General features: G+C 38.4%; 1 protein-coding gene across 1 annotated transcript in view; it reads right to left on the bottom strand.

The window, feature by feature from the left end:
• IPO4 (importin 4) overlaps positions 1-26,365 on the bottom strand; it is a 143,429-nt gene that overhangs the window by 61,379 nt on the left and 55,685 nt on the right. Inside the window, exon 2 of the mRNA XM_044058158.1 lies at positions 12,134-12,220. Within this exon, the coding sequence (XP_043914093.1) occupies positions 12,134-12,220 (87 nt within the window). The remainder of the gene's footprint in view (positions 1-12,133; positions 12,221-26,365) is intronic.

Raw genomic sequence — 26,365 nt, 5'->3', positions numbered from 1 at the left:
CTCTCTAAAGCTAAAAACACAGCATCAATGGGACCGGATGGTGTCCCCGGCTGTGTGCTACACGAGCTAAATGAGGAATTAAACCCGCACATAAGGCAGCTGTTTAATCTCAGCCTTACCACAGGATACGTGCCCAAGGAGTGGCGTACGGCAACTGTGGTCCCACTCCACAAAGGCGGCGCCTCTACGGACACTGGTAATTACCGCCCCATAAGCTTAACAAGTCTAGTCTGCAAAGCTATGGAGAGGATCATAATGGAGCTCATAAACAAAGATATAGGGGACTTGCAGACATTGGACCCGACCCAGTTTGGCTTTGTCAAGGGAAGATCATGCCTTTTGAACTTGGTCAACTTCTTCGAAACAGTCACCAAGGCCATTGATGAGGGAAAGGCAGTCCATACAGCCTACCTTGACCTTGCAAAGGCTTTCGACACAATACCCCACTCGGGTATTGTAGAAAAACCAGCTTAAATGTAAACCCATATGTCACAAGATGGGTTGCAAACTGGCTTAAGGACAGAACCCACAGGGTTAGAGTTGCTGGCGCTGTGTCAGACTCCAAGCCGGTCACAAGTGGTGTCCCACAGGGCTCGGTCCTTGGCCCCTATTGTTTGGCATCTACTTCTCAGAAGTACAGGCCAACATGGGAGGACTTTGGCTGACAAAGTTTGCAGACGACTGCAAACTGGGCCATAGTGGAAAGTGCATCGGACACGGATATCCTTCAGAAGGGACTCACGGAAACAGATAGCTGGTGCCAGAGCCATGGCCTGAAGTTAAACGCCAAAAATGTATAGTCATACCCTTCGGGAAAAACAAGGTAACCCCAAGCTACCATATAGGTGGCAATCCACTAAGCACAGAAGAGGTTATCAGGGACCTGGGGACCCAGGTTGACAGTGGCCTTTCTTTGACACTCACATTGCTAAAGTGGTTAGAAAGACCTTCTACATTGCCCACCTGATCATGAAGGGATTCACATCCAGATCTAGTGAGGTCATTGTTCCCTGTACTCTTCACTTATCAGACCAATGATCGAGTACAATGCCCCATTCGGGATGTATCTCACCCGACATCTGCAGCAATTGGAGAGACCCCAAAAGTTCCTCACCAAAAGGATAAAGGGACTCCAAAATCTGTCATATGCTGCCAGATTGAAGAAACTCCAGCTCTATTCAGTCTCATACCGTCTGCTCAGAGGTGACATGTGCCTGACATACAAGGCCATGTCCAACCCGGAATTAATGGACATGCTCCACCTCAAAAAATCCAAATCCACCAAAACCACTAGAGCAAGCGACTTAAACCTTAGCACGGCTATAAATAGGGCGTGCTGGAGGGATAGATTTATCACTCAGAGACTCCCTATGCTGTGGAATAAAATCCCGGTCCATGTGAGGCAGAGCACCTCGCTGACTCTGTTCAAGAGAAATCTAGACCTGTGGATGGGAGATCGTAGGTTTACCCCGGGAATCATATCTGTGTCACTGCTGGACAGAGGCAAAACAAACTAATGGGCACAGTATTTTTTCATATAAGGGGTGGCGTAAGCCACAAAAATTTGGGCTAGGCTTATAAATGCCTTAGGGCAGATAGCCTAGTATAAACCTATGAACCTATGAACCTATAATATAGGCCCTGCATCCATCTAGCCCTGGTATGCAATAATATCCTCTCTCTGTGAAAGATAAGGAAAATTGGGGTCATAGATCAGGCCTGAAACTCAAATGTTGCTGTCTCATGCTAAAGCTACAAAATGTTTTCCAGTACAAACATTTTAACACCTCTCAAGACACAGATTCAAAGGAAAAGTGAGCTTCAACAAAATGTCCCACTTAGGGACTGGCTCCCTATTTGGAAGTAAAAAACTCATAAAAGCCTTTACAGACAGAGTCTAACAATAGTAACAGAGATGGAAAAAGAAACACACTCAGAAGTAAAAGGAAGATATCAACTCCAACAACAAAAGGCTGGAAAATACAGTTGGAAGATACGAGTTTACAGAGAAAACAGATTATTTTTTGTACCAGAGAAACTAGAAGGAACAGACAATATTAATTTCATGAAAGTACAAAACAAGCAACTCAACTGCTGTTAAACAGCAGGACATGTTAAATGAAAGAGCAGATCATGCGTCTGCTACAAACCTGGCCAGGGGAAAGCAGCCACAATCTTTAACAGTAAAGATTCAACCATACCAGAGTTTATTCTGGAAAAAAACAGCAGAAAAGTATTAAAAATCGGAGACAGTGCTTGTGGAAAACAATTGCTCACTATAATCTAAGGCAGAAGAGATGCAAGTTTATCCCAGCAATCATAAAATGTTGAGGAGAGGCAGAGGTGAGATTCAAACTACTGAATCCAGCTGTGTTCAGAATATTCTTGCCTTGAGGATCAGTCATGTTTTGATGCAGAAGAGGCTAAGGAAGAAAATGTTTATCCAGTAAAAAAGAGTTAGCCAGCCAGAAGAAGGGATTCTCATTCTACTGACAGTAAGAGACTGCCACTAAAACTTTTTCCATTATTCCAAAGGAAAGTGCTTGAAGATAGAAAAAAAATGGCAGGAGTTGACCACAAGTATCAGAAGCATCTTGGACTGAACCAGACTGGTGTTTGAAGACAGACATGGTCTTAACTATCAGTAACACTGAAATTATTGATTAACATTAAATTCAACAGATACAGGAATTAACACGAGAAATATGGCTTTGCAAGAAAATGTGGGCATCTGGCAGAGAAAAAACAAATTCTCTGGACTTTGTTAAACTTGTGGGTAACTTAAGCACATATCCAATTATATGTCAATGTATACTAGCACACTTAAAGGAAAAGTTTTTGTTACTATTGGTACAACAAATTTTAATGTAGATTGCATGGTATACTGTAAAGCATTTTTATATAAATATGCAGTCAGGGTTCTTTTAAATGAAAGGTGAGGGAGTGACTGCTTTACATATCTATATTAAAAGTAATAAAGTACTTTTTCAATTGTAAGATGTACATTTTATACTGTAGCAAGATAAAGCCTAGCCAGAAACAAGTTAGACTTGAATATAATGTCATCTTAAGAATGTTGGGGTGGACAAGTATAATGTCATATGAAGAATTAAGACTGCAATTTCCACATTTTACAAGGGTAGATACCTAGATTAAATGTCCTATGTTTAAACAATGAACAAAGTTTTTTTAGCAAATAGGTTGAAAAATTCAATCCATGACTGTATGCTATTTCCTCACGTCTCCAATTCACCATCTGTTACTAATCTATTGTATGTAATCATAACGTTAGTCTCCAATTTTACCTCTGCCAATAATTTAGTGTATGCAATCATAATGTTTACTTGCTACTGTTGTATTATATATCCTTTATCATTGTAACATATTTCTTGTGTTAAATGTGGAGCTTTTCTCCCTGGGCCTCCACTGAAAATGGGTTCTTCTGGTCCAGTGAACTACCACAGTAATCAAATGCAATAATAAATAAATAAAAGACAAAATAATGAAAGGCATGGAAAATGGTCATTTTCCTGCTTCCACAAAGTTATTTAGCTCCCTCCAATTCAGCAAATACTCTCAGGGGGAGACAAGTCTGCAAGTGCATTCAATTGGCAATCAACATCTGTACATTGTGTTCTGAGTGAAATTTACAAAGATTCTGTCAAGTATCCTCAAAGTCGCTATAAGTATTATTCTTACTGCAGACTGCTTTTACTTGGAAATGAACTACCTGCAGGTCTAAACAATTCATTTTGAGACTTCTGAGAACTCTGCCCTGAAACAAATACACCCCGTGTATCACTTCTGTGTCACTGTTAGACAGAGGCACAGTATACTAACCTCGAAAAAGGGCATAGCAAAATTCATTTAAAATGGGTGGCGAAAGCCAAACATACTCTGGCTAGGCTTATAAATGCCTTAGGGCAGATAGCCTAGTATGAACCTATAAACCTAAAAAGGTACAGTAAAAACAAATTCAGTGAAAATAAAGTCTGAAACTGTGTGACGCCGTAAGACTTGTATGCATTGATAGTTCAGTGCACAATATAGTTTATTTAAAGGTAACCACTGTAAATTTTCTTACGGTTAAAATTTAAATGCTTGCTGAAAACATACACAGTGTTTTTCACATCTAGAAAGTGGGAATAGAGAGACAAAGAACAATCAGTGTACATGGAAACACAGACTAACATGAACTTTAGCATGAGTAACTTTAATTTTAAATTGGGTAGTTCCCGTCCCTGTACTCTGTCCATATCATCATGAGATGCAAACTGCAATGTTATAGAACCACATGAGTAAAAAGACCATGGGAACTTCACAATTTCAGGAGGGTCATTCATCAGAATATCAGGGAGAAAGGTAATACCAAAAGCTAGATGGTGCCAATAGTGATAGAAAGTATGATACTGTTAGATTTGTGGTAGTATGGTCTATTGGCAAGTGAGTAGGATTATGTCGCACCAATAAACACCAAGTTAAAGGTGCAAGGTAATGAATCAAAAAATAACTGACTAGCATTTCCCTACTTATCTGAAAAAGAATTTTATGAATAGGTAGTGGAGAAAAATTTGAGTATTATTACACAAGATAGAAATTTCTTCTGAAATAACTAGCGATTGGTCTAAAAATGAAAATGGAGTTTAAACATGGGGTAGAAATAAACAAAATATATGGGAAAGTAGTAACAGAAGTATTTAGAAGGACTGACAAACTTTAAAAGTCTTCATGGATAAAGGGAATCTGACAGAACAAGAGGAGAAGCAACTAATGAATTCCAAAGGGAAAATAAGGCAGTATTTGGATAATATTTTGCAACCAATTCCATCAAATAAACTTTTAGCTCAGCAGCTTAAGCAACAGAATGTAGAAAGGGGTTGTCACCAAACTGAACGAGCTTATGGTAAGAAAAGTAACCAGATATCCTATAGGGATGAAAGAGATTTTGGAAATGTAATGAAAATTTGTATAAAACAGTGGAATGTGGAAACCAAGAAAAGGCGCAAATGGAAAAAATTATGGAAGACTTAATCATGCCAAAGACAGAGGAAGATGACGCTGAACAATTAAAGGCCAAAATAGGAAGGGATCAAATAAAAATGGTGACATACCAATCAAATCAGAGCAGTCTCCAAGAACAGATGGTATTACCTGTGTACGTTTGGAAATTAGGAGGGAAAATGGTAAAGAATATCTAAGGTTTTGTGTAACAGTACTTCAAAATGGAGGGGTGGCACACCAGCACCCTGGAAAAACTGTGGTGGCTATACTACGCAAAGGTTAAAGATATTTCAGACCCCGCTTGATATAGACCATTTCAATTCAAACCATGACTATAAAAAAAAGTGTTTTATTTATACTTGCTTTTATTTATACTTTTGCATTGCTATATATATATTCTTTTTCATGTTCATAGCTTCTTTCAAGGTATTTTTATGCTGGGTCTGAGACAAGATGACACTTATCAGTTTCACTATGGTCATTCAATATTTTTCATCTGCAAATAGTTGGGACAATGCCACATAATAATTGAATTGAGAATGGTGGTCATCTGCATTACAAATAGTACAAGGAAGGTGAACTTTTCCCACACTTGCATTTGATTTTACTCTAACTTGTTTTCTATCACTATGATGTGCACACTTTTAAACACAGGTTTTAGCATTTAACCCTTTTGTATCTTATTAACATGTTCTAACTGTGGGTTTTCAACCTCTCACAGTAAATGCATTCATGCATTTTTTAAAAAATAACTATTTTTTATGCTTTATTTTATGAATGGTAAAGATTTTTATTTGGAGTTATCCAAACATATTTTTAATGCATTTAAACATAAGGTTAATTGAATTATGGAATGTTAATCAACTAATTAACCTACGGGCATTTTTTCAAGCACTATATATGGAGTGTAGTTAATCTGTATGTTTTACACTTGATAAAGCCTGGTAAGACCAGGCGAAAGCGCTTGTGTTGTGGATTTTTTGGAATAAATTTCTTCGTGTTGGATTAAAGTGGACTTTGCTTTTTGTATCCTTGTGGTGAGACAACTGTACTTGCAGCAGGTTGAATTTGAACTTTTTACAGCTTGGCAGCGACAATCCAGAAGAAGTCATTTCCGCATTTTACTTACTGGTTTTTGTGTTCTGCGTACGCTTATTACGTTTTTGGGATGGCGGAAGGTGTCTCTTTTCCGGATTTCGCTGAAACCCTGTTACTACTCAGAGAGGAACCTGATGACACGCCGGTTAGCAGGAAGGAGTTTAACCAGGTTATCGCCCTCCTTGCTCAGCTAAACAAAACTTTGCTTCAAGCGAACAGCAGCAACAGTGCGAGTATAGCTGGAAACCAGCAACAAAACATGGAAAACAATCATATCGCGGAGCAGGCGAGAGACCTGAGAGGGACTCAGGTCTTGGATATACCGGTTATTGTGGACCATCATATCGGTTCCTCACAGGGCAATTTGCCCAACAACAACAAAAATGAACAGAGAGATGTAAGGGCAGGCAACGGCTTTAATTTTAAGGCATGGACTGAAAAAGAGCTGCATTTTTCAACAGGTACTGTTAACAAACATTTTGACCAGTTGGACAATAAATTTGAAGCTTTTAAAAGCAAATTATATGCATATAAAAACTCACAACTGGAAATTAATTATTTAAAAGAATGCTTAAAAGTGGAAAGAGTCCCTAAGGGGTTAAGATGTTATCGATTCCCCAACAATGCTCATAAGGGCTCGATTTTGCACGCTCAGTTAACTGAACTATTTAATAACACTGGCTTAGAAATGTTAAACCTGATGGTTAATGATTACATAAGTAAAGGAAACTGTATTTTAAAGGAGCTTAATGATTTGCATGATGGCATTACTAAGAATGACAGTTTTAACAGTTATAAAAAAAAGTATGATGACACATTTAAAGAGGTTGATACATATTGTTTTAAAGTGTTGGATAGAAAAGCAAAAAAACTTGAAAGGGACTTAATAGAATATAGGGAGGGTAGAGCATACCCAGCACCTCTTAATAGGCAAAGGACGAGGTTCAATACTGCAGACCCAGAAGAAGTACAGGTTAACAATGAAGAATACGAGTATGTACAGACTGATATGCCTAGGAGAAGTGAATGCTTGGCTCAAAAGGGTAACAATAATGGCCAGCAGGGTTTTCTAGCACCCCAGGGCAGACCACGGGGGAAAACAAATCATTTTCAGCAGAATTCATGGGTAAGGAGGTGATGGTTGATGGTGCAGGAATCATGACAAATGCAGTGCAGTTTTTTATTGAGGAGGAACAAGGGCCTTGTAAGGTTAGAACTGCAGGTAATTTTACCATTTATAATTTTACCGAACTGGAGATTACTCCTGATTTTTTCGAACTTTTTACTAAAGGTTTACATTATGTCCCGCAGAAATCTACCTTCCTCCCCAAACTATTGGTTGAGTTAAAACTATTTATTAGGAATTTAAATTTATCTTGGCTTTTCAAGAACCAAACTGAACAAGTAGATTCCTTACACAGAAGCAGCACCTATAACCCCCCCATACATCCCACCTTAAGAATTTATGAAGAACTTATAGAAAAGTCTTTAAGAGAAAATTTGGATCACAACAGGGAGGTTTACCCTAACAATTTCCCTCCTAAACTACAGGCAGTTGTTGACATCTTAAAAAAAGAAAAAATTAGGGTAATGAAACCCGATAAAGGGGGGGATTGTTTTAATGCACCAGGTAGATTATGAGAATTGCATGCATGAATTACTGCAGAATGACAACACTTATGAACTTATTTCCTTGAATGAATTAAATATTGCACTAGCTGACATAAAATACTGTTTATACGATTTATTATTGCAAGGTGCCATTAATGAAAAAACCTACAACTATCTCCTGGTACCCAAACCAAAGACGCCCATTCTATTTGGTATACCGAAAGTCCACAAAGGAGTTGATCCCCTGAAATTTCGCCCTATTGTGGCAGGAGCAGGGAGTATCACAGAACCCTTAAGTAAGTACGTGGACTTTCATTTGAAAAACTACGTTACTAGTTTAACCTATGTATGCAAAGATTCGTGGGAATTCTTGGCTGGTTTGGACCAAAGCATTGACTATTCTAATCTAATGATGGTGACCATAGACATAGTTGAACTGTTTCCCAGCATTCCACACAGTATTGGTGTGGAATGGTTTAGTGAAATGCTATGTAGGGAATCCAAATTAAGCAATGCTTTGATCAGTTTGGTTGTAGAATTCATGACCATGGTGTTAACTAATAATTTCATTTACTTTAATGGCGAATTTTTTCGCCAGAAGAGCGGGGTTGCCATGGGGGCGCCTTGCGCTAGTGCATATGCTAATATAGTACTTCACAAATGGGAGACGGAGTTTATACATGCAACTAGTTGGAAGAACTTCATTAAATTCTACAAAAGATATCTAGATGATATCTGCATTCTATGGGAGGGCTCAGAAGAACAATTCCTCCTTTTCATGGGCTACTTGAATAACACGACTAGTTTTCTCAAATTCACTTACAACATTAGCAATATGGAACTGCATTATTTGGATGTCCATTTGGCAAAAAATATTAACAATATAGGATTATGTTCCAAGGTGCATAGAAAGAACACACACTCTAATTCTTTCCTTCATTTCGACAGTGGGCACCCATTGCATGTCAAGAAAGGCATCATCAAGGGGCAACTAGTCAGAGCCTGTAGAATGTGTAGTACTACAGACTGGTTGCAGGAAGAAATAGAGTTTCTCAGGTCCTCATTTCTTGAGAGGGGTTACCCACCAGGCTTGTTTCAAAGTATACTCAAAGAGATTCTGGCCAAGAGAGACAGGTGCTTTCCAGCACTATTAAACACAGGCTTACTATTTCACAGGTGCCAGGATAATGAGCAACAGAACAACGCTAGGGGTTTTGTATATACCTATGCAGCTGACTCTGGGTTTATAGAGAGGACCATGAAGTTCTTTTGGCCAGTGGTCACTTTACATGAGGAATTTCGTGGCTTTTTTCCTTCTAATATTTCTTTTATTAGAAAAAGGAATACGAATTTAAAGGGCATTTTTGAGCACAGTATAAGGGGTATCTCAGAACATCACAGTTGTCAGAAAAAGAAGGGAACATTCAAATGCGGTAGATGTCACCAATGCCCTTACATTGCCAACACCGACAGGATCCAAATTCCAGCCCGCAATTTCACACTATTAGCTAAGGATTATTACTCTTGCAATACATCTGGAGTGGTATACCTAGGTTTCTGTGAGATTTGTGAGGCTTTCTATGTAGGAAAGACTGAGAGGGCATTGAAACGTAGGATATATGAACATACCTACGACATCAAAAATAAGAAAGACACAAACGCTTTTGTCAGACATGCTGTGGTATGCCCTAATATGTCTATCCGGTTTTTTGTTCTTGAAAAAGTCACTCAAGATATGAGGGGAGGAGATTGGGAAACTGAACTAGCTTCGAGGGAATTGTTCTGGCAACTTAGGTTATATGCAACTAAAGCCCCAGGCTTAAATGACAGCATTAGCCTAGCTAGCATTCTAAAAGCCAGAAGCAATACCCTTTGATTAGTTCAGGGATTGTTAGTATTGGTGAATGCTTTGCCCCTTTATATTCTCTGAAATTTGTGTTTTATTTTCTTCATTTCTCTCCCCCCCCCCCCCTCTGCCATGGATTATTGGCAGAAGTTATTAACATAAACACTTTTTCTGGTGTTTTGCATTGCTATATATATATTCTTTTTCATGTTCATAGCTTCTTTCAAGGTATTTTTATGCTGGGTCTGAGACAAGATGACACTTATCAGTTTCACTATGGTCATTCAATATTTTTCATCTGCAAATAGTTGGGACAATGCCACATAATAATTGAATTGAGCATGGTGGTCATCTGCATTACAAATAGTACAAGGAAGGTGAACTTATCCCACACTTGCATTTGATTTTACTCTAACTTGTTTTCTATCACTATGATGTGCACACTTTTAAACACAGGTTTTAGCATTTAACCCTTTTGTATCTTATTAACATGTTCTAACTGTGGGTTTTCAACCTCTCACAGTAAATGCATTCATGCATTTTTTAAAAATAACTATTTTTTATGCTTTATTTTATGAATGGTAAAGATTTTTATTTGGAGTTATCCAAACATATTTTTAATGCATATAAACATAAGGTTAATTGAATTATGGAATGTTAATCAACTAATTAACCTACGGGCATTTTTTCAAGCACTATATATGGAGTGTAGTTAATCTGTATGTTTTACACTTGATAAAGCCTGGTAAGACAAGGCGAAAGCGCTTGTGTTGTGGATTTTTTGGAATAAATTTCTTCGTGTTGGATTAAAGTGGACTTTGCTTTTTGTATCCTTGTGGTGAGACAACTGTACTTGCAGCAGGTTGAATTTGAACTTTTTACAGCTTGGCAGCGACAATCCAGAAGAAGTCATTTCCGCATTTTACTTACTGGTTTTTGTGTTCTGCGTACGCTTATAAAGAATATCTAAGGTTTTGTGTAACAGTACTTCAAAATGGAGGGGTGGCACACCAGCACCCTGGAAAAACTGTGGTGGCTATACTACACAAAGGTTAAAGATATTTCAGACCCCGCTTGATATAGACCATTTCAATTCAAACCATGACTATAAAAAAAAGTGTTTTATTTATACTTGCTGAGAAAAGGTGATGCCAAAAATTGATGGATATTTATCAGTGCAGTTTTATGGAGGAGAGGCAAACATTTGACAATAGTAAAAGGACAATGATGACCTAAAGAGAAGCAGAATGTAAGAAAATACTGCTATTGTTGGTGCATCTTAAAGGAGAGAAGGCATTCAAGAAAACCAGCTAGGATTTTATGAACAAGGTAATGAAAGCATTAGCATCCCCTGATAAAATAATAGGATTAATTAGGAGGACATATGAAGGATTAAATGCAAGACAAGAACTAAGTTGGGAGAGTTTCACTTAGACAAGATGTTTGAATTGAACAACCAGACAGCAGCGTCCTCTTCTTTAAGTGCTTTGCGGCCAAAGAATGGATTCAAATTCAAAGATATAACTGGAATGGTCAACAAAAACAAACAAATTTTATTTGCACAGAATTTTATTTTGTACTTAAATCCAGAAGGCATATTTCAAGGTGGTGGAACATTTGAGGCAATTTCAAGGTTTTTTTTTTTTGTTTGTATATAATATTAATGAAACAAAAAAAGCTACAGTACAGCAGTAAACTAGACATCCATATATGAATTGGTTCAGCAGGATTCTGTTACGACAGCTATGAGTATGTGGGAAAACAAAAGGCAATGTATAAATGAAATTTGGAAATTCTTGATTATGGGTATGGATAGCAACATACCATCAGGAAACATGTTTTCAGTCCCTTGACATATATGTGCCTGACCTGTGTGTAAATTTCTTTAATCAACTAGAAGAGAACCTGTGGACAATAATGAAGAGTGAAGGAATTTATTTTGAAGGAGAGGAAGGCAAGAATTAAGTGGGATAAGTTGACTGTCCCCACAGAAGAAGGTGGTTTAAGATTGCCTGATTTAAATGCATCAGAAATACTCTTCCTCTTTTTCTTCCTTTCTACCACTCTAAAAAAATCATTCATTTTCTTTCTTGTGTGAATCTGTGTACAAGCATACTATACGGACATTTTTACTGCCCAGCAGTAATCAGAGATCACATGCATGCTGTACAAATTATCAAAAATAAGAGGATGCATAGCTTTTTGTACACTGGAGTAGATCTTCTCTCGAATACAATGTGTAGTCTGGTAGATTTACTTACCACATTTTCAGTGTACTGCTTTAACCTATGTAAGTTACATGCCTTGCATTGGCAGTAGTTATTTTTCCTAAGAGACCTGCATTAAATATAAAGCAAAACTACAAAAATGTAGCAAACTAGCCAAAAATCGATGTTTAGCAACATTACACACAGTTCAGTCACAAGAGACTGATTAAATGCAAAATGCAAGTTTTACAGTTAACATTCAGTAATGTGGCAAACTATGAAGCCAATTTAGTTTGGCAGGCACTTGGGTAACTAGTTAATACATGCCGACCCAAACAATCCAAAAACCATCAAAATTACTATCCCTTACCTGTGCATTAGCTGATCTGGTCAAAATACAGCACAGGGCTGGAACCACTGATGGGTCTCGAAAAGCAACCTTTAATTCTGCTGTAGCCTTTTAAAGCAAAAAGCAAACCTTAGTTTATGTTTATATGGCTGTATCAAAACTGTATATTACAAAAATCAGCTTTTCCACGTTTTACAAAGTTAGTCCTAATGCAAAGGTTAAGCTTCGGCATCCCATGCAGACATCATAAAAAAATGTTGTATCAAACCATTGTATTTGGATATTTTTTTTTTCTTATTCAATGCCATTTTTAAGAATGTTATGCCATGTCTCTGCACTCGTCTTTTTCAGGTCCCAGTATATGAAGGGGTACATCCCCAGAATGGTCTTAACATAGTCAGTCTTACTGAGAATTATGCTGGGATAAGCTCCCCATACAGCTCACGGATATAGAACTCAAAACATTCTGTTGATTCATAAGACAAAAATCAGAATATGGGGGGGGGGTGCAAATTCAAACTGTGAACTTTTAAAGAAAAGATCCTCTTAACATACTAACTCCATCGTGACGATGTGTGGTAAGGGAGAAGTTCCTTTTTACAGTGCCCAGCAATCTCTCACAAATAATCCTGCTGAATCTAGTTAATAGTAAAGTTTAAAAACAAAACAAACAAAAAAGTATACCATCACCCACATACATTCAGACCCTCACTACCCTCCCAAACTCCTGTTATGTCACCACCCAGGCAGACATGTACATTCATGCCCTTACAGACAAACACACACATCCTTCATGCCCTTGTCTTTGTTGCAATTACTGGCATTGGGGCTACTTCCACAGGGGTGACGGCTGTATTTTTGCACTATTCACTTACCTCCACCAGTGATGCATTTTTTGCTGCCAAGTGATTTAGATGGCACTGTAAATGAAGAGTCTGTGGCATTTCTGGGGGAAGAGCACATTACAAATTAGCATTACTTCCTCACAGACTGCCATACTACCAAGCAACTCTACATGCGAGACTGCCTTATGTGCAGAGGCTCCTGCTAGGAAGAAACCTCAGTAACGGGCCAAATCTATTTGAAATACTTACAGCGATGTGGAAAGCCACCTACATTAAGGCTTCCAAATCAAGGTAAGCCTTTCTGAATACCAGCCACAATTTCACAAGAGGAGAATATTTGCACCAATAACTGTCCTTGTGTCTTAAGCCCGCAGTCTGTCCAGCTGCAGTAGTAGTTCAGTACAGCCAATATACAGAATGACCGCTAGCTGTTTGGTGTAGTCACAGACAAGTCACCAATATTCTATCTTTTTGATCTGTGGGCACAGATTAGTTTATCTGTGTGATTTGTTTTAGTTTATTAGGAGGAATTTTTACAGGCACCTTTATGGTAATAGGCTTCAGCTGGATTAATGTAAGCTTGCAATCTTAATTCCACACACTAACAATTGTGCTCACCCAACTACCGAAAAGATCGCACAATAAAGGAGAATCTCATTTGAAGAAAAACCAAAAGTCAGTGTCATTCATTTTTTTCTTTTTGATTGTACACGAGAATCTTTTGCAGCATTTTGAAACAAACTATCTTAAAGTTTTGTTAAGCTCGGAGCTCGACCTGCTGGTTCGATCAGCTTAAAGCTATTTATTTAGACGTCTAAATTGGTTTGGTGGTATCAGTACAAGATACATGCAAGGGAGAGCCTTGGGTTACTGCTCTAATCACAGGCACTTCCAGGTGCTAGGACAAAAAAAACTAAATATAACAGAAGTGTGTTTATGTTTCTGTTTGTGTGTGAACGCATGTTTGTGTGAGTGAGAGAGCGTGAGTAAAGAATGAGAGAGATAGAGCATTAAAAGAAGCAGAGTTGAAGAGGTTTTTGTACCTCCTGGATCAAGTTATCTGGATAAAGCCTAAAATAAAGGGGGAACATAGGCTCAAAACGGGAACATATTACTGTTAAAAAAAAAAAAAAAAAAAGAAAATCACAAAGTAGCTTCAATAACAGGGCTTATGTTAGCATGTATTTTCTGAAGTGCAAGTGTGCGAGCGTGAGAAACAGATCGCGAACGCGAGAGACCAATCGTGAGTGCGGCACAGAGCGATGGATGGATCAATAGCAGCAGCAGAGGCTGTCATACCTCTCAACCTTTTAGATCAAGAAAACTGGATAAAGCCAGTTAAAGGATAAAAGGGGTAAAAAGCCTCAAAACTAGGAACCAATTTTACATGTCGTTCTTATAAAAACCACAAAGTTACAGATTTGTGTTAACATGAATGTTCTGAAGGAAAAAGTCTGAAAGTCAAATGCATGTCATTATTTAGTGACTTCAATCCCCAATAACTGTAAAGAAACCAAACATTTTAGCAGTAAGGGACCAAAAAATAAAGTAAATATCTAGATATTTTTAAAAAGGATATATTTTGGATGTAAAATGCTTCCTCCAAACACCATTTACATATACTGCAGCAACTTTGAAACATTAGATGGCAAACTATTTTACATCAAAAAAATAAATAAAAAAATATAGCAATACAAAATTGTAAATAAGTAAAATACAACAATTTTACAAACAGCCCATCCTGTAGGTGCAATAATGCCCTCCATTGTGTGTGTTATTGTGTAAATAACTCCCTTCCAGGGGTGCAGAGGCCCTCTGCTGCTGGGCGGGCATTATTTGCACAATTACACACACCTTGTTGAGCATTATTGCTTGCTTATATCTGACAGATGCTTATACCAGACAGAAAGGGGCCTTCAGTTCAGAAAGTTTTGAGAGCAGCAATTACCAAAAGAAAAAAAAAAGAAATGAACCCTTCAAAAATAAATATTTCAGCCATAGCAACATACGCAAAATGGAGGGCAAGTTTTGGCAACAAAGTGGATGCCCTGCAGAGGGAGAATCTATAATTGGAAGCATAAGGAGAAAAGCATGCCTAAGAATGGCCTTTCACTCAGTGTTTTTTTTTTTTTTTTTTTTTTAAAACACTGATGTACTGCATTGTGGCACTTGGAGAGTCAAGTGCTACAGTGCATTTTGCCAGAGTCGACCAAGTATTCACTTGGGTCACTGTTTCACTAAACAGCTTTGTAAACTTTCTCTGAAACCACAGCCTAAATGAATGTAGTGTTTTCCCTGGTGACATCATGTCAGGCAGAGCTCCACACTCTTAAATGGGCATGTGTCTCTGCAAGTGCATTAATCATCCATTAAAAAGTCCATCAATCCATCCTACATTTTCCCCACGTTGATGTCAGAGGTTAAAAAAAAAAAAATCATTGTTACTTCTAGTGGCATCAGCAAGGGGGGGGAGGGGTGGATAAAAAAGAAGAAGAATCCTCCCCCCTTTTCTGGATTTGGAAAAAAAAAATCACCATTAGTGTTTGACTACTGTAGATTAGGATCTTCATTCTAAGTCATGCAAATGTGGCAAAACACTTTAGGGGAGGCCAAGGGCATTGATCTTCACCAAAATTAAAGGTGAAAAAGCAGGTAAAAAGTCAGCTTCAGTGGATAAACATCTTGTCCTTGCAACAATAGATTTTCAAATGACAATTTAAAAATCTAAGAAGGGGTTGAGAAAGGGTCTAAAATTTGTACTGTAACCCATACAGAAAATCCCATTATTTAACCTGCAGGTTATCCTCAAAATAATTTATTCAAAAGCTTAAAGAAACCACTCTACTAAAGAAGTTGCTGACAATTAACAATATAAGGAAAATACCCAATTGGTAGATCCTGCCTGATGAGTGGGTAACAGTCAAAAAACACACACAACACTAAGCATTTCTTGCTCGTCTCCCCTGAACTGTCCTATGACTTTTCTACCAAATGCTTCACTTAAATGCTGGGTCTAGCAGCTCATTCTCTCCCCCAGACTTCCCTCCAATGCAGCTCTGGCCAGTCACATAACCATAGCATGTCCTGGGGGTTTGTCTACTACCTTCTGTCAGGGATATTTTTTTTTACTTGTGCCCTAACCTATTGCTCCTGTGAGATTACTGTGGAGTATGTCCCAGGGGTGGGAGTGCAATGGGGAAAGGCAGAGCTTCTTCCCACCTCAAAGACAGCTCAGTTATGTCCACCAGCTTGTCTTCTCCTAGGACCATGCTTCCTCAATGCAATGTCCCCAGTCTTCACCAGTGAAAACTGCTGGGGATGCTTACATAACTGCACATCTCCACCTGCTGCTCAGTCAAGTCACCAGATTAGCTAATCAAACCTGGGTCGGCTAGGCTTCATCCCTCTACACCACCGGTATGGCTACAAGTCTTTGCTGTTATAAGTGAATTCCTAGTAGAAAGGGCAGCAGCACAGGAAAGCAAATCATGGACCACAATGGAGGTATCAGTACTACTTTGCCAGGAACATTAAGCTTATGAAGTTATGCTTTCTGGAAACATTTCACAACAGGAAGTAAGGGAAGCTTAAAAAACTTACCTTTAGGCCAAGGTCTCACCTGTGCTTCTTGAGTAAAGCTAATAGGGGACACTAGCAGGGGAAAACATCTGCAAAATGTGGCACTGATCAGAGAAGCAAACAGATCACAACCTATGCGGTCAAATTTCTTGAAAATCTTTCTATCTATAATTGGACTCGAGGGCCACTTACAAAGCATGAGTATATTATGGCTGGGTCTCGTCTGTCAAACAGCCAGCTTCTCTGGGGAACGTGAACTACTGAAAGAATTATACTGGAATGTTCTCTCCACAGTCTTATGGCCTCTTTGCACAAAAAGGAATAAGCTCATCCCAACTTGTTGATGCACCAACCAACCATTACACTGTCAAACAACAATATGATCACAATGAAGAAATTCCTGTAAAACTAATGTATTAATGTATAAATGAGAATCCTGATTAGACCTCAAAGTTTAAGCAATCTCTGCTACTCACTGTGCCCTACCACCACCTGAGAAGAAATGCACCTGTTAATCCAAAGGCCCTGGTGATCACAAGTAAGGTGGACTCAAGCAGACCACCATGCCACAAGCCCCTGCAGACCTTCAACAGTGTTATCAGGGTGTCCAAAAAGTCAGTCTCCCATGACTACTGTATCCCAGACATGTTATCAGGGTGTCCAGAAAGTCTTCCTCCCAAGACAGTCTCACTGGACTGTCATGATGACACCGCTCCCACTGAATTAAGTGGAAAGCAAGTTCTCCCTACACATTACAAGACTATCGCAATGCAATTCACCAGACTACCAACATCTACGCAAGGAAACGCACCGGCACCTTTCAAGCTTAAGTGAAATGTTACCAATGACATTCACTTTGGAAACACTATGAAGGCGAAAGTGAGACTGAAATTCCTGCAACTAGCAGCTACTGTTTCATACTCTAAAACACAGAAATCTTTCACCACTTTGCCATCTTTATAGATGTGCAAGTTTAAGCATCCTGAAAGTCCAAACACATACAATCTTCTCTGGATGCAAATGGCAAAGACTAATTCCAGACTAACCATGCAAAAGAACTCACTCTTTTGGGTGAGGGGTGGGGGAAGAGACAGGTTTAGGCTGTACAAATTCTGAATAACCCCAACAACCCATAACCTTTGCTGGCACTCCAAATATGGACAAATTTCAAAGTCCCTTCTGGTCCTCCTGGAGGACTTTTTCACTGCACTTTCACAGCATCTTCCCTATATGCTACTGATAGGGTGGAACACCTGGCAATGGAGAAGAGATGCATACTATCACCCATGCCTACACTTCTTTAGTTACCACAAATCTAAGTTGGTCATGAAAGAAAACTCTCCACCTCCTGAAAGAGAGTCAGCCAGAATGGGAATTAAAATGGCTGCACTCTACCTTCAGGTTGCTATCAGCTACCTTGAAAATACAAAGACCCATGCGACTTTCCAGCAGGGAAAAGCCATCGATTTCCAGAAGCCTTATGTTGCTCAGGCTGCAAGGTGCAACAGAACCAAGGCTTCAACTAGTGTGTTCTAGGAAAAAAAACACTGTAAAGGAAAAAAAAACAGACTCCCACAGCAGTACAAATGTAACCCTCTCTCCTTCCTCATTCGCTTAAAAGGATCACAGACATCAGTTCAACGAAAGGCCACTTGAAAGGAGAGAAAATCACCACTGTGTCCACTGAACAATGAGGTACAGACAGCAGACAAGACTGGCAGCTCTGTCCATATCCCATGCAGCGCAGACCTTCAAGTTGCTCTATTCAATAGCCTTGCTTTTCTGTGAGTTAAAGCAGCTGTGAAGGACTCAAAGTCAGTAAAGTAAAGAAACAGAAAAGTCTAATGTTGTTGTGTCCTTCGGCTTTTCCTGGTTAGGGGTCGCCACAGCGGAACTCCGGTCTGCTAATGATTGGCAATAGATTTTACGTGCAGAGTTGTCAGCTCTGACGCACAACCTTCAATGAAGGTACGCAAATTCACGCAGGTCTCCACAAAGAAGACGCTCTAGCTGAGAATCGAACCGGACTGCATCTTACTGTGAGGCGACAACGCTACTGCAGCACCACCACCGCAGTTATTTCTGTTATATTCCTCAGAAAAACTGGCACACGAGTAACAGCAGCCCACTCAGCAACAAGCTGCAACAAACCACCACCTTCTTACATGGTCCACAGCCTGATTAGAGATCATGTGCAGGCTGTCAAAACTGAATGCAGAACTCTGAGAACATTGTTGGTGGCTAGTGGCATTTCAAAATCCATTTTCACATACAATAAGTATTTCATGTGAAAACAAGACTTGGCAAAAAACTGCATTGTCACAGCAAAGTCTCTCATCTTTCTGGTTGTGTAGCTCTGAGGGGTGTTACATTCTGATGGAAAGTCTGGGGTAAAAGCTTTCTTGTCTTCCCTTCTGCCTTTTACAGTATTAATTGAAATATTGTTTGGAGGCAGTTTTCCTGCTTCATCCATTTGCCATTTCCATGCTATATTTATTAAATAGAAATGATCAGGTCTTTTCTTCTTCCCATCAGGCATAAATTACTCACAGCTACAGCAGAAATGACAAGGAGACAATGCCAAAAGGCATGTTCTGACAACAGTATTTAATGCATACAGCTGCAGAGGTTTGTGTATTCAACAACTATTAACTGTATCCAAGTGGCTATTCCTCACTGATTTTTCTTTTTTAAATTCTAGATATGAAGGAGGAAAACTACCCCCTACCTCACGTCATCGCTATGCTAGACATGACGTAGGTACATGCAGCCCTTCAGTATCTTCTGCAGAAAACCAGACTGTGCATGAAGTCGGCCTTAAGGGCTTAGCAGTAGAGGCAATGGACACAGTGTTACTACATGTAGCAGTGGTTGGTCTTTTAAAACGAGTGTTTATGTCATGGCGGAGGACCCTTTGACTGTACTGTGCAGAAGGTCTGAGCATTTTAGGAAGGTTACCTGCAAGCGCCTCAGCACACAGTAGTTGCATGTATGGTCTTTTCCCTGTGCAGTAGGTGTGGTGCAAGCGTCACTGACAACCTCATCCCCGTCTTTTCTACGGTCCCCCTGATTCATATAGTTAATGTGCAATATTTTGTATGCTGTACTAACTGCCTTTTTAACAGCTTCTGTTTCACATTCAACAAAAAATCTAACAGAGCAGGTCTTTCACTTAAGACATCCCTATCCTTTTCTCTTTGCCTACACTCAGATTTCAATCCTGGGCAAGGAAGCTAGTCTCTAATCTGCAGTCCAACCTTCTTCTTGGCCTCGTCCCATTCTAATACAGTTCCCTCTAGAGTTATTTTGCTCACAATACCTTAGTACCTTTGTCACTTTTCTCCAGCAAATTCCAGCACCCTCTACCTACCTTCCTTCTGTACCCTGCTTGCAGTCACCCCAATGACAAAATCCCCTCCCCCATTACAGTGTTGACTTAGTTCTAAGAATGCTTTCTGCAATTGTAGCCATCATCAGACAGATTACAGTGCTGGAAAGCTCGGGTTTGAATAACACGTGAAATAAAAAAACAAAACAAAACCAATCATAATACAAACAACATTAACTTATTTTTAGTGCTTTCGTTCCTTTAATAAAAAACATAATAAAAGAACAAAAGAGCTAAAAATAAATCATTCAGCTGTTATTTTGGTAGATTTACTTGCAAGTCAGCCTTCCACGGCTTTTCTGTTTTTTGTTCAGCTTTTAACATTTATTGTTTCACGTTTGTGTGATCACAGTTCGCTCTTTCATTCCCAACACAGAACTTCTTCAGGACGGAGATAAATAACTTGATACAAACACTTAAATACCTTTAAATTTAATCACAATTCACATTAATGCCAGAGCTCGCTGTTCTTTAAAACCTTTTGAAATTCTTAATCATTTAGATGAGGTTTATAACTCACTTCTAACAATTTGCCATAAATATTCCCTTCAATCCAAATAGTCTTCAGCATGGGGCCTACTATGAAAGCTATTTACTGCATCAATAACAGAAAACAATGAACCTTGTGGGTATTTTTACAAGTCCCAACACACACACCAATACATGTTCATAAACTCTGTAATGCAATTTTCTAGCAGTTCTTCCTACATAGAACGTACTACATTCAGTGTAAACTGCTACATAAACTATGAATTTGGATTTATAAGAAAAAATGCCAAAGATCCTTAATTGGTTTCCTCTGAGACACATTTTTCTTCATTCAAATGCCTACCCAAACTGAAAGATAAACATTCTTACATCCCATGCGTCCTACTAAAACTTAGAGGTCAAATTCCACAACCAAACTTGAAAAAGACCTTTAAGGTTGGTACCTCTTCTTTAGAAAAGCTGGAGAAATCAATTCTGTCATTCATATCTGGAAACTACTAAAAAATCTTCAATTATCTTATACAATTCTTCTGATATTTCTCTCATTTACAGCATTCTTAACTAAGTTTTATAATCTTTTTTTCTTTGTTAAAAATCTACAAAACTATTACTATCCCTCACAAAAACTTCAAGCCAGCCGCACCTACATTGCAGCAACATCTTCTACAAATGCTTGTGGTTAACCTCTGCATACAAATCTTTCTTTGAGCTGCTGGCTTTCACTACTGAAGAACTCATCTTCATCTGTTAGCCTGCTGGCCCTACGAACTGTCCATTTACAATATCTTTCATTAGACTAGGAATATGCACGCTGTCACAAATCAAATAAGCATTACTCTGTACTTTTTTCTTTTATATTTTGGCCAATAACTTCCCGTTTTTAAAAACTACTATATTCAAAAAATTAATACAATTGTCATAAGTAAAAGACAAAAGTGTGTCAAAAGTATTTAAATACATTAAAATTTCTAAGAGTTGGGACTCTATACATTTTCTATATAAAACTAATGAATTCACATAAGAAAAATCTGTACTTTGGACATTTGAATGAAGAAAAATTTGCATATCAAAGGAAACCAAATTAAGATCACTGGTATTTTTTTCTTGCAACTCCAGATTTGTAGTTCATACTGTAGTTTGCACTGAATGCAGTACATTCTACGTAGAAGTACTACAGAATTTATAAACATATACAGGCTGTAGAAGTAAAAGATTTAAGGAATGTGTTGGCTAAACGTGATGGGATTTGTGAAAATACCAATAAAGTTTGTTTTATTTTCTGTATTAATGCAGTAAAGAGCTTTCATAATAGGCTCAACACTGAAGATGATTTTAACTGGACAGAATATCTGCAGCAACCTATTTCAAAATCATGTTATTTCCCTTGTATATTTAAACATAAGCTCAGAGGGTGGCCACGGTAGTGCAGCAGTTAGCATTGCTGCCTCACAGCAAGAGGGTCTCCGGGTCGATCCTCGGCTGGGGTGCCCATTGTGCGGTGTCTGCAGGTCTTCCCAGTGGTCACGCGGGTTTCCTCCAGGTGCTCTGGTTTCCTCCCACATCCCAAAGACATGCTATAGGTGGACTGGACACTCTAAATTGGCCCTAGGCGTGAGTGCCTACGTGCCTTCTGTGGAAGGCTGGGCACCGGGCTGGCAACTCGACAATGCAAAACTCCACTGCCAATCATGAGCAGACAGGTGTTCTGCTATGGCAACCCCTAACTGAGAAAAGCCAAAAAAAGAAGATTTAAACATAAGCTCAGGCATTAACCAGTGCCATGTATTTAATGGTATTTTAGTGTTTGTATGCATTATTTATCTCCGTCTGATGAAGTTCCAGGTTTGAATCAAAAGCTGAGATCATTACCTTTGTCTGTATTATGATTTTTAATTTAACCATGCAGATTATATTCATATTTTTCTAACTTTCCTCAACTTTCCCCCTCAGTTTCATAATCTCTTTCCACTATAACCTTCTGCTCATGTCCTGTAGCTGTAAAATATCCCTTCAAAATCAGGTAATCCTAAACCACCTTGTTTTATCAGGCGGATCAACTTATCTCACAACTTTTGCCCTCCCTCCAGAAAAATTCCTTTAAATCTCATCAGCCACAACTTCCCCTCCACTTTAATACTAAAGGGACTAAAACAATTAAACTATTTGTATCTTAATATCCAAAACAGCAGCTTACAGTTTCTCATGTTTTGTATTGTATATTATTTTGTTCAGTCTTTCCAAACATCCTTAGTTGCCCTAACAGAAGCCTTTAATATCCATATTCCTAAATAGTTAATCTTATCGTGCCCCCATAAATACAGATTTTGCTGAACAAATGTGTGTGTCGATACATGGTTTCAAAAAGTTCACAACACAGAGATGCTCTTTTCTGGATTTATCAAGTACAAACCATCATCTGCAAATAAAGCCAATTTTTCTTGTTTACCATACAATACACCAAGTACATCCATGAATTTCTAAGCCCCTTATTTGCTTTGCCAATGGCTCTAAATATGAAGCAAATAACACGGGTGGGTGGGGGAGGACAAACTACCTGGTTCCTCTATTAAACTTATTGAAGAGCAACCCTCACACTTTAATTCTTGCCTCTTATCCTTCATTATTATTGTATCAAGGAATGCAAATGCTTCCACTGCCCTACTCAAAATTTCAACTCACTCTGTTGAATGCTCTCTTGGAATCAAGGCCTACCAACAGCAGTGATATTTCTTACATTCCATTTCCCTTTGGATCATCACTGTTCTCTTAACACTGTCAAATGTTAGACTCCCCTCCTTAAAACTGCACTAATCCATATCTATCAATCTGGCAACACCTTTGACAACATTATTCTAGCTAGTATAGACAAACTTTATAATCATGGTTTAAAACTGAAATGGGTCTAGACGAAGATGGGCCTGGCAGGTCATTACCCTCTTTGGGTAATACAGCCAAGACAGTTTTTTTTTTTTTTCAAAATGCAGGCGATTCCTTTCCTTTCAAAATACTATTAAACAAAACAACAGACCAGATCTCTATCACTTTTTTTCCTCCCAACTTCCACAGGAATATCAACTGCACATGGAGACTTGTATGCAAATCAAGCATACATCACTGTTTTTCTCTCATCTTCTCCAATTGTACCTATTAGTAGTCAAGCCTCACTTTCTAACATTGCCATAATTGAGTTTTCCATAAATATTTCCATTTGTGCTTTTTCTTGGGTTCCCACATGCCTCTGCTTCACAGGGATTTTCAGAAAAATGTCCACATTCTTTCCAATACCTCCATAGGCTCTCTGGTTTAATTTTCTTGTCACAGGCTCCACAAGTCTGACAACAACATTTCTACTTTCTGTTGCCCAAGTTGTTTTGCTAGAAATCTCTGTGCTCTGGAGTTACCAAGTATAGTTGTTTAATAGCATTATTTCTAAACTCATGCTTCTTATCCAAATAGAACTTTATTTTCTATTTAGCACCTTTGTAGTTGCTTGTCTTCTTGTTCTGGGAGATATCCCTTACTCTGCGATGCTTTAACCTTTATTAGCCCCACTAAATAATCCCTATTACTTCTTAACCATATCTCTTACTTTTACCTCTTTTTAAACTCATTTTATCGCACTCGGCTATCAAACCTAAAGAAATTTCTCTCTTACATAATTGCTCTCAAATAAATTTTTACTACGCATTCCTTAAATTTCTCTTTTTAACAGACACGTGAAAAAGTGTTGCTGTCTCATTTTTACTTCATTACCCTATATTTTTATCCAAGCTTTTATTGGTACATGATCTGAGACACTTACTGGATGTGTGCCAAAGCTTTTAAATACACTTGTTCCCATGAAGTAAAATTACTATCTATCCAGACTAGTCCAATTATACTTTACACGGAAACTAAAAGTTCCTACTACTGAATTTATGTCCTCTATTCTAAATGTTTTCATAAATATCTTCAGAAATCTACCCTCTTTTGTCAAAGCTTCTGTTTTAAGTCCTCCAATATACCCGTACTACTGCAAATCAAGTTCCCACACAGGAACAAAATGCTGTGCTGAAAGCTGATAATTTCCCCAAGGGTTTCTTAATCTCTGTAATACAAGTTTTTTGATGGAGCATAAATATATGCCAGTGCAATCCTCCTCCTTTGTCAACAGCCCGTTACTACCGCGCATCTACCATTACTCCCTTGTTTTTTTCCCTTCAAATCACTAACAGAGCCCCTGCAGCAACCCTTTCCTTTGTCCCCAATATTCTGCTGAATATCCATCCCAAAATAATTATGGCTAATTCACAAGCTCATATCTTTCCAAATTGTTCTCCTGTAGCACTGCTATTTATAATTTCCATTTCTTAATACAATTCAATACGCTTTCCTTTTTGTCCATACCTTTAAAGTCATTTACATTCCAAGGTAATATGGATAGAGTACCCATTATGATAAAAATCTATTGTTCCCACCCATTACACATGACATTTTTTTCTGAATGTGTATTTCCAATGTTTTGTTTTTACATGCACACACTAAGGTCTTACAGGCTGATCTTTTATACAGCTGTTTCTCATCTCCCATTTGACCATTTTAAGACTTTTTGCTTTAATGAAAGCCATCAAAAACAAACATATTCATAACACCTCCATACCCTATTAATTTAGGAACAAACAACTATAAATATTTTCAGGAAATGAAGCTCAAAACAGGAAAGTACAGCTGTGTAAATCTTACCATAACAATAGATGTCCTTCTCTTCACTGTTGCCAGATTTTTTACATAAGGGAGCTGCTGCCAAGGATAGTCCAACGCCCAGTCAGTATACCAAAGCCTTTGGAATTAATATCCTACTTTAAATGCATGCTCCCCGCACAAGGCATAGGGCACAAAAGTGACAGACATACATACCTCAGAACTTCTTTGCCACTAGTCTGAACACCATCATTGAACATGTCTAAATGCTCTTCTTCTAAGCCGGTTACCAAATAGTGTTTCAGATAATGGCCCTGACTGCTCTCTGTCTTTTGTCTTCTCATCTCTGTTCCACTCCCAAAATGTGAAAAACGGGTTCTTTGTTTTCAGAAAACATTAACTTTTAGCTCCAAGAAAAACTGCACTGACTATCTTTTAAAAACTCATTTGTTGTACACTGTTCTACTAAATGCATTAAAGTATTAAGACTGCTGGAGACTACTGTTTCTAATTAATGTTCATAATTTCAAACCTTTTACTGAACTGCTTGCCATTTTACTATTAAAATTTGCGTTTGCCTCAACACAGAATGCTCTGAACTCTCAAGATTAATTGCTTGAACCTGCAGACTGCTTGTCTCAACGTAAAAGTAGTCACAGATGAAAGCTTTGAAGATAAATGAAGGAGTCTTTGTAAATTTCACTTATAACAGAAAGTTCAGAATTGCCCTGGCCAACTGCCTTCAGCTGTAGACATTTCTGCTAATGAGAGCATTTGCTAATAGGAAAAAAAAGCCAAGATCTTTGCAGATGCAAGAAACTTAGCATCTTCATGGCTTTCATTATCTTGTCTTTTTCACGCCAATTTGGTTACAAGAAAACTTGTTTATAACTTAAGTTCTACACATCCATTTTTCCAAAAATTGGGGGGGGGGGGATTACAGATTATATATAAAAAGTAAGGTAACAAAGTTTGCTCTTTATCAAAAGATGGGTTTCTCCTCCAAGAAAAATATTCTGCAAACAGATGGATACAGCAGCTGGAGTCGCACCTGCAGCTCCACATTCCCAGATTGCTGGGATAAAATTTGCTTCAATTCCGTCTGGTGTACAGTGAATAATCATTTTCCACAAACGTTTTGCAGTCTCCACTTTACTTTTCCTTTCTAATACAGCGGCAGGATCAACTCTTTCTGCTGGTATAATTGCATCTTTACTAATGTACGTCTTTTGCTACTTTCCCATGCCAAGTTTGAAGCATACACTCAAGGCG

This window comes from Protopterus annectens, chromosome 16.part0 (assembly GCF_019279795.1).
Source record: "Protopterus annectens isolate FY-2018-M chromosome 16.part0, PAN1.0, whole genome shotgun sequence".
In the NCBI taxonomy this organism is placed as follows: Eukaryota; Metazoa; Chordata; order Ceratodontiformes; family Protopteridae; genus Protopterus; species Protopterus annectens.
This window is presented reverse-complemented; position numbering and strand designations above follow the sequence as displayed.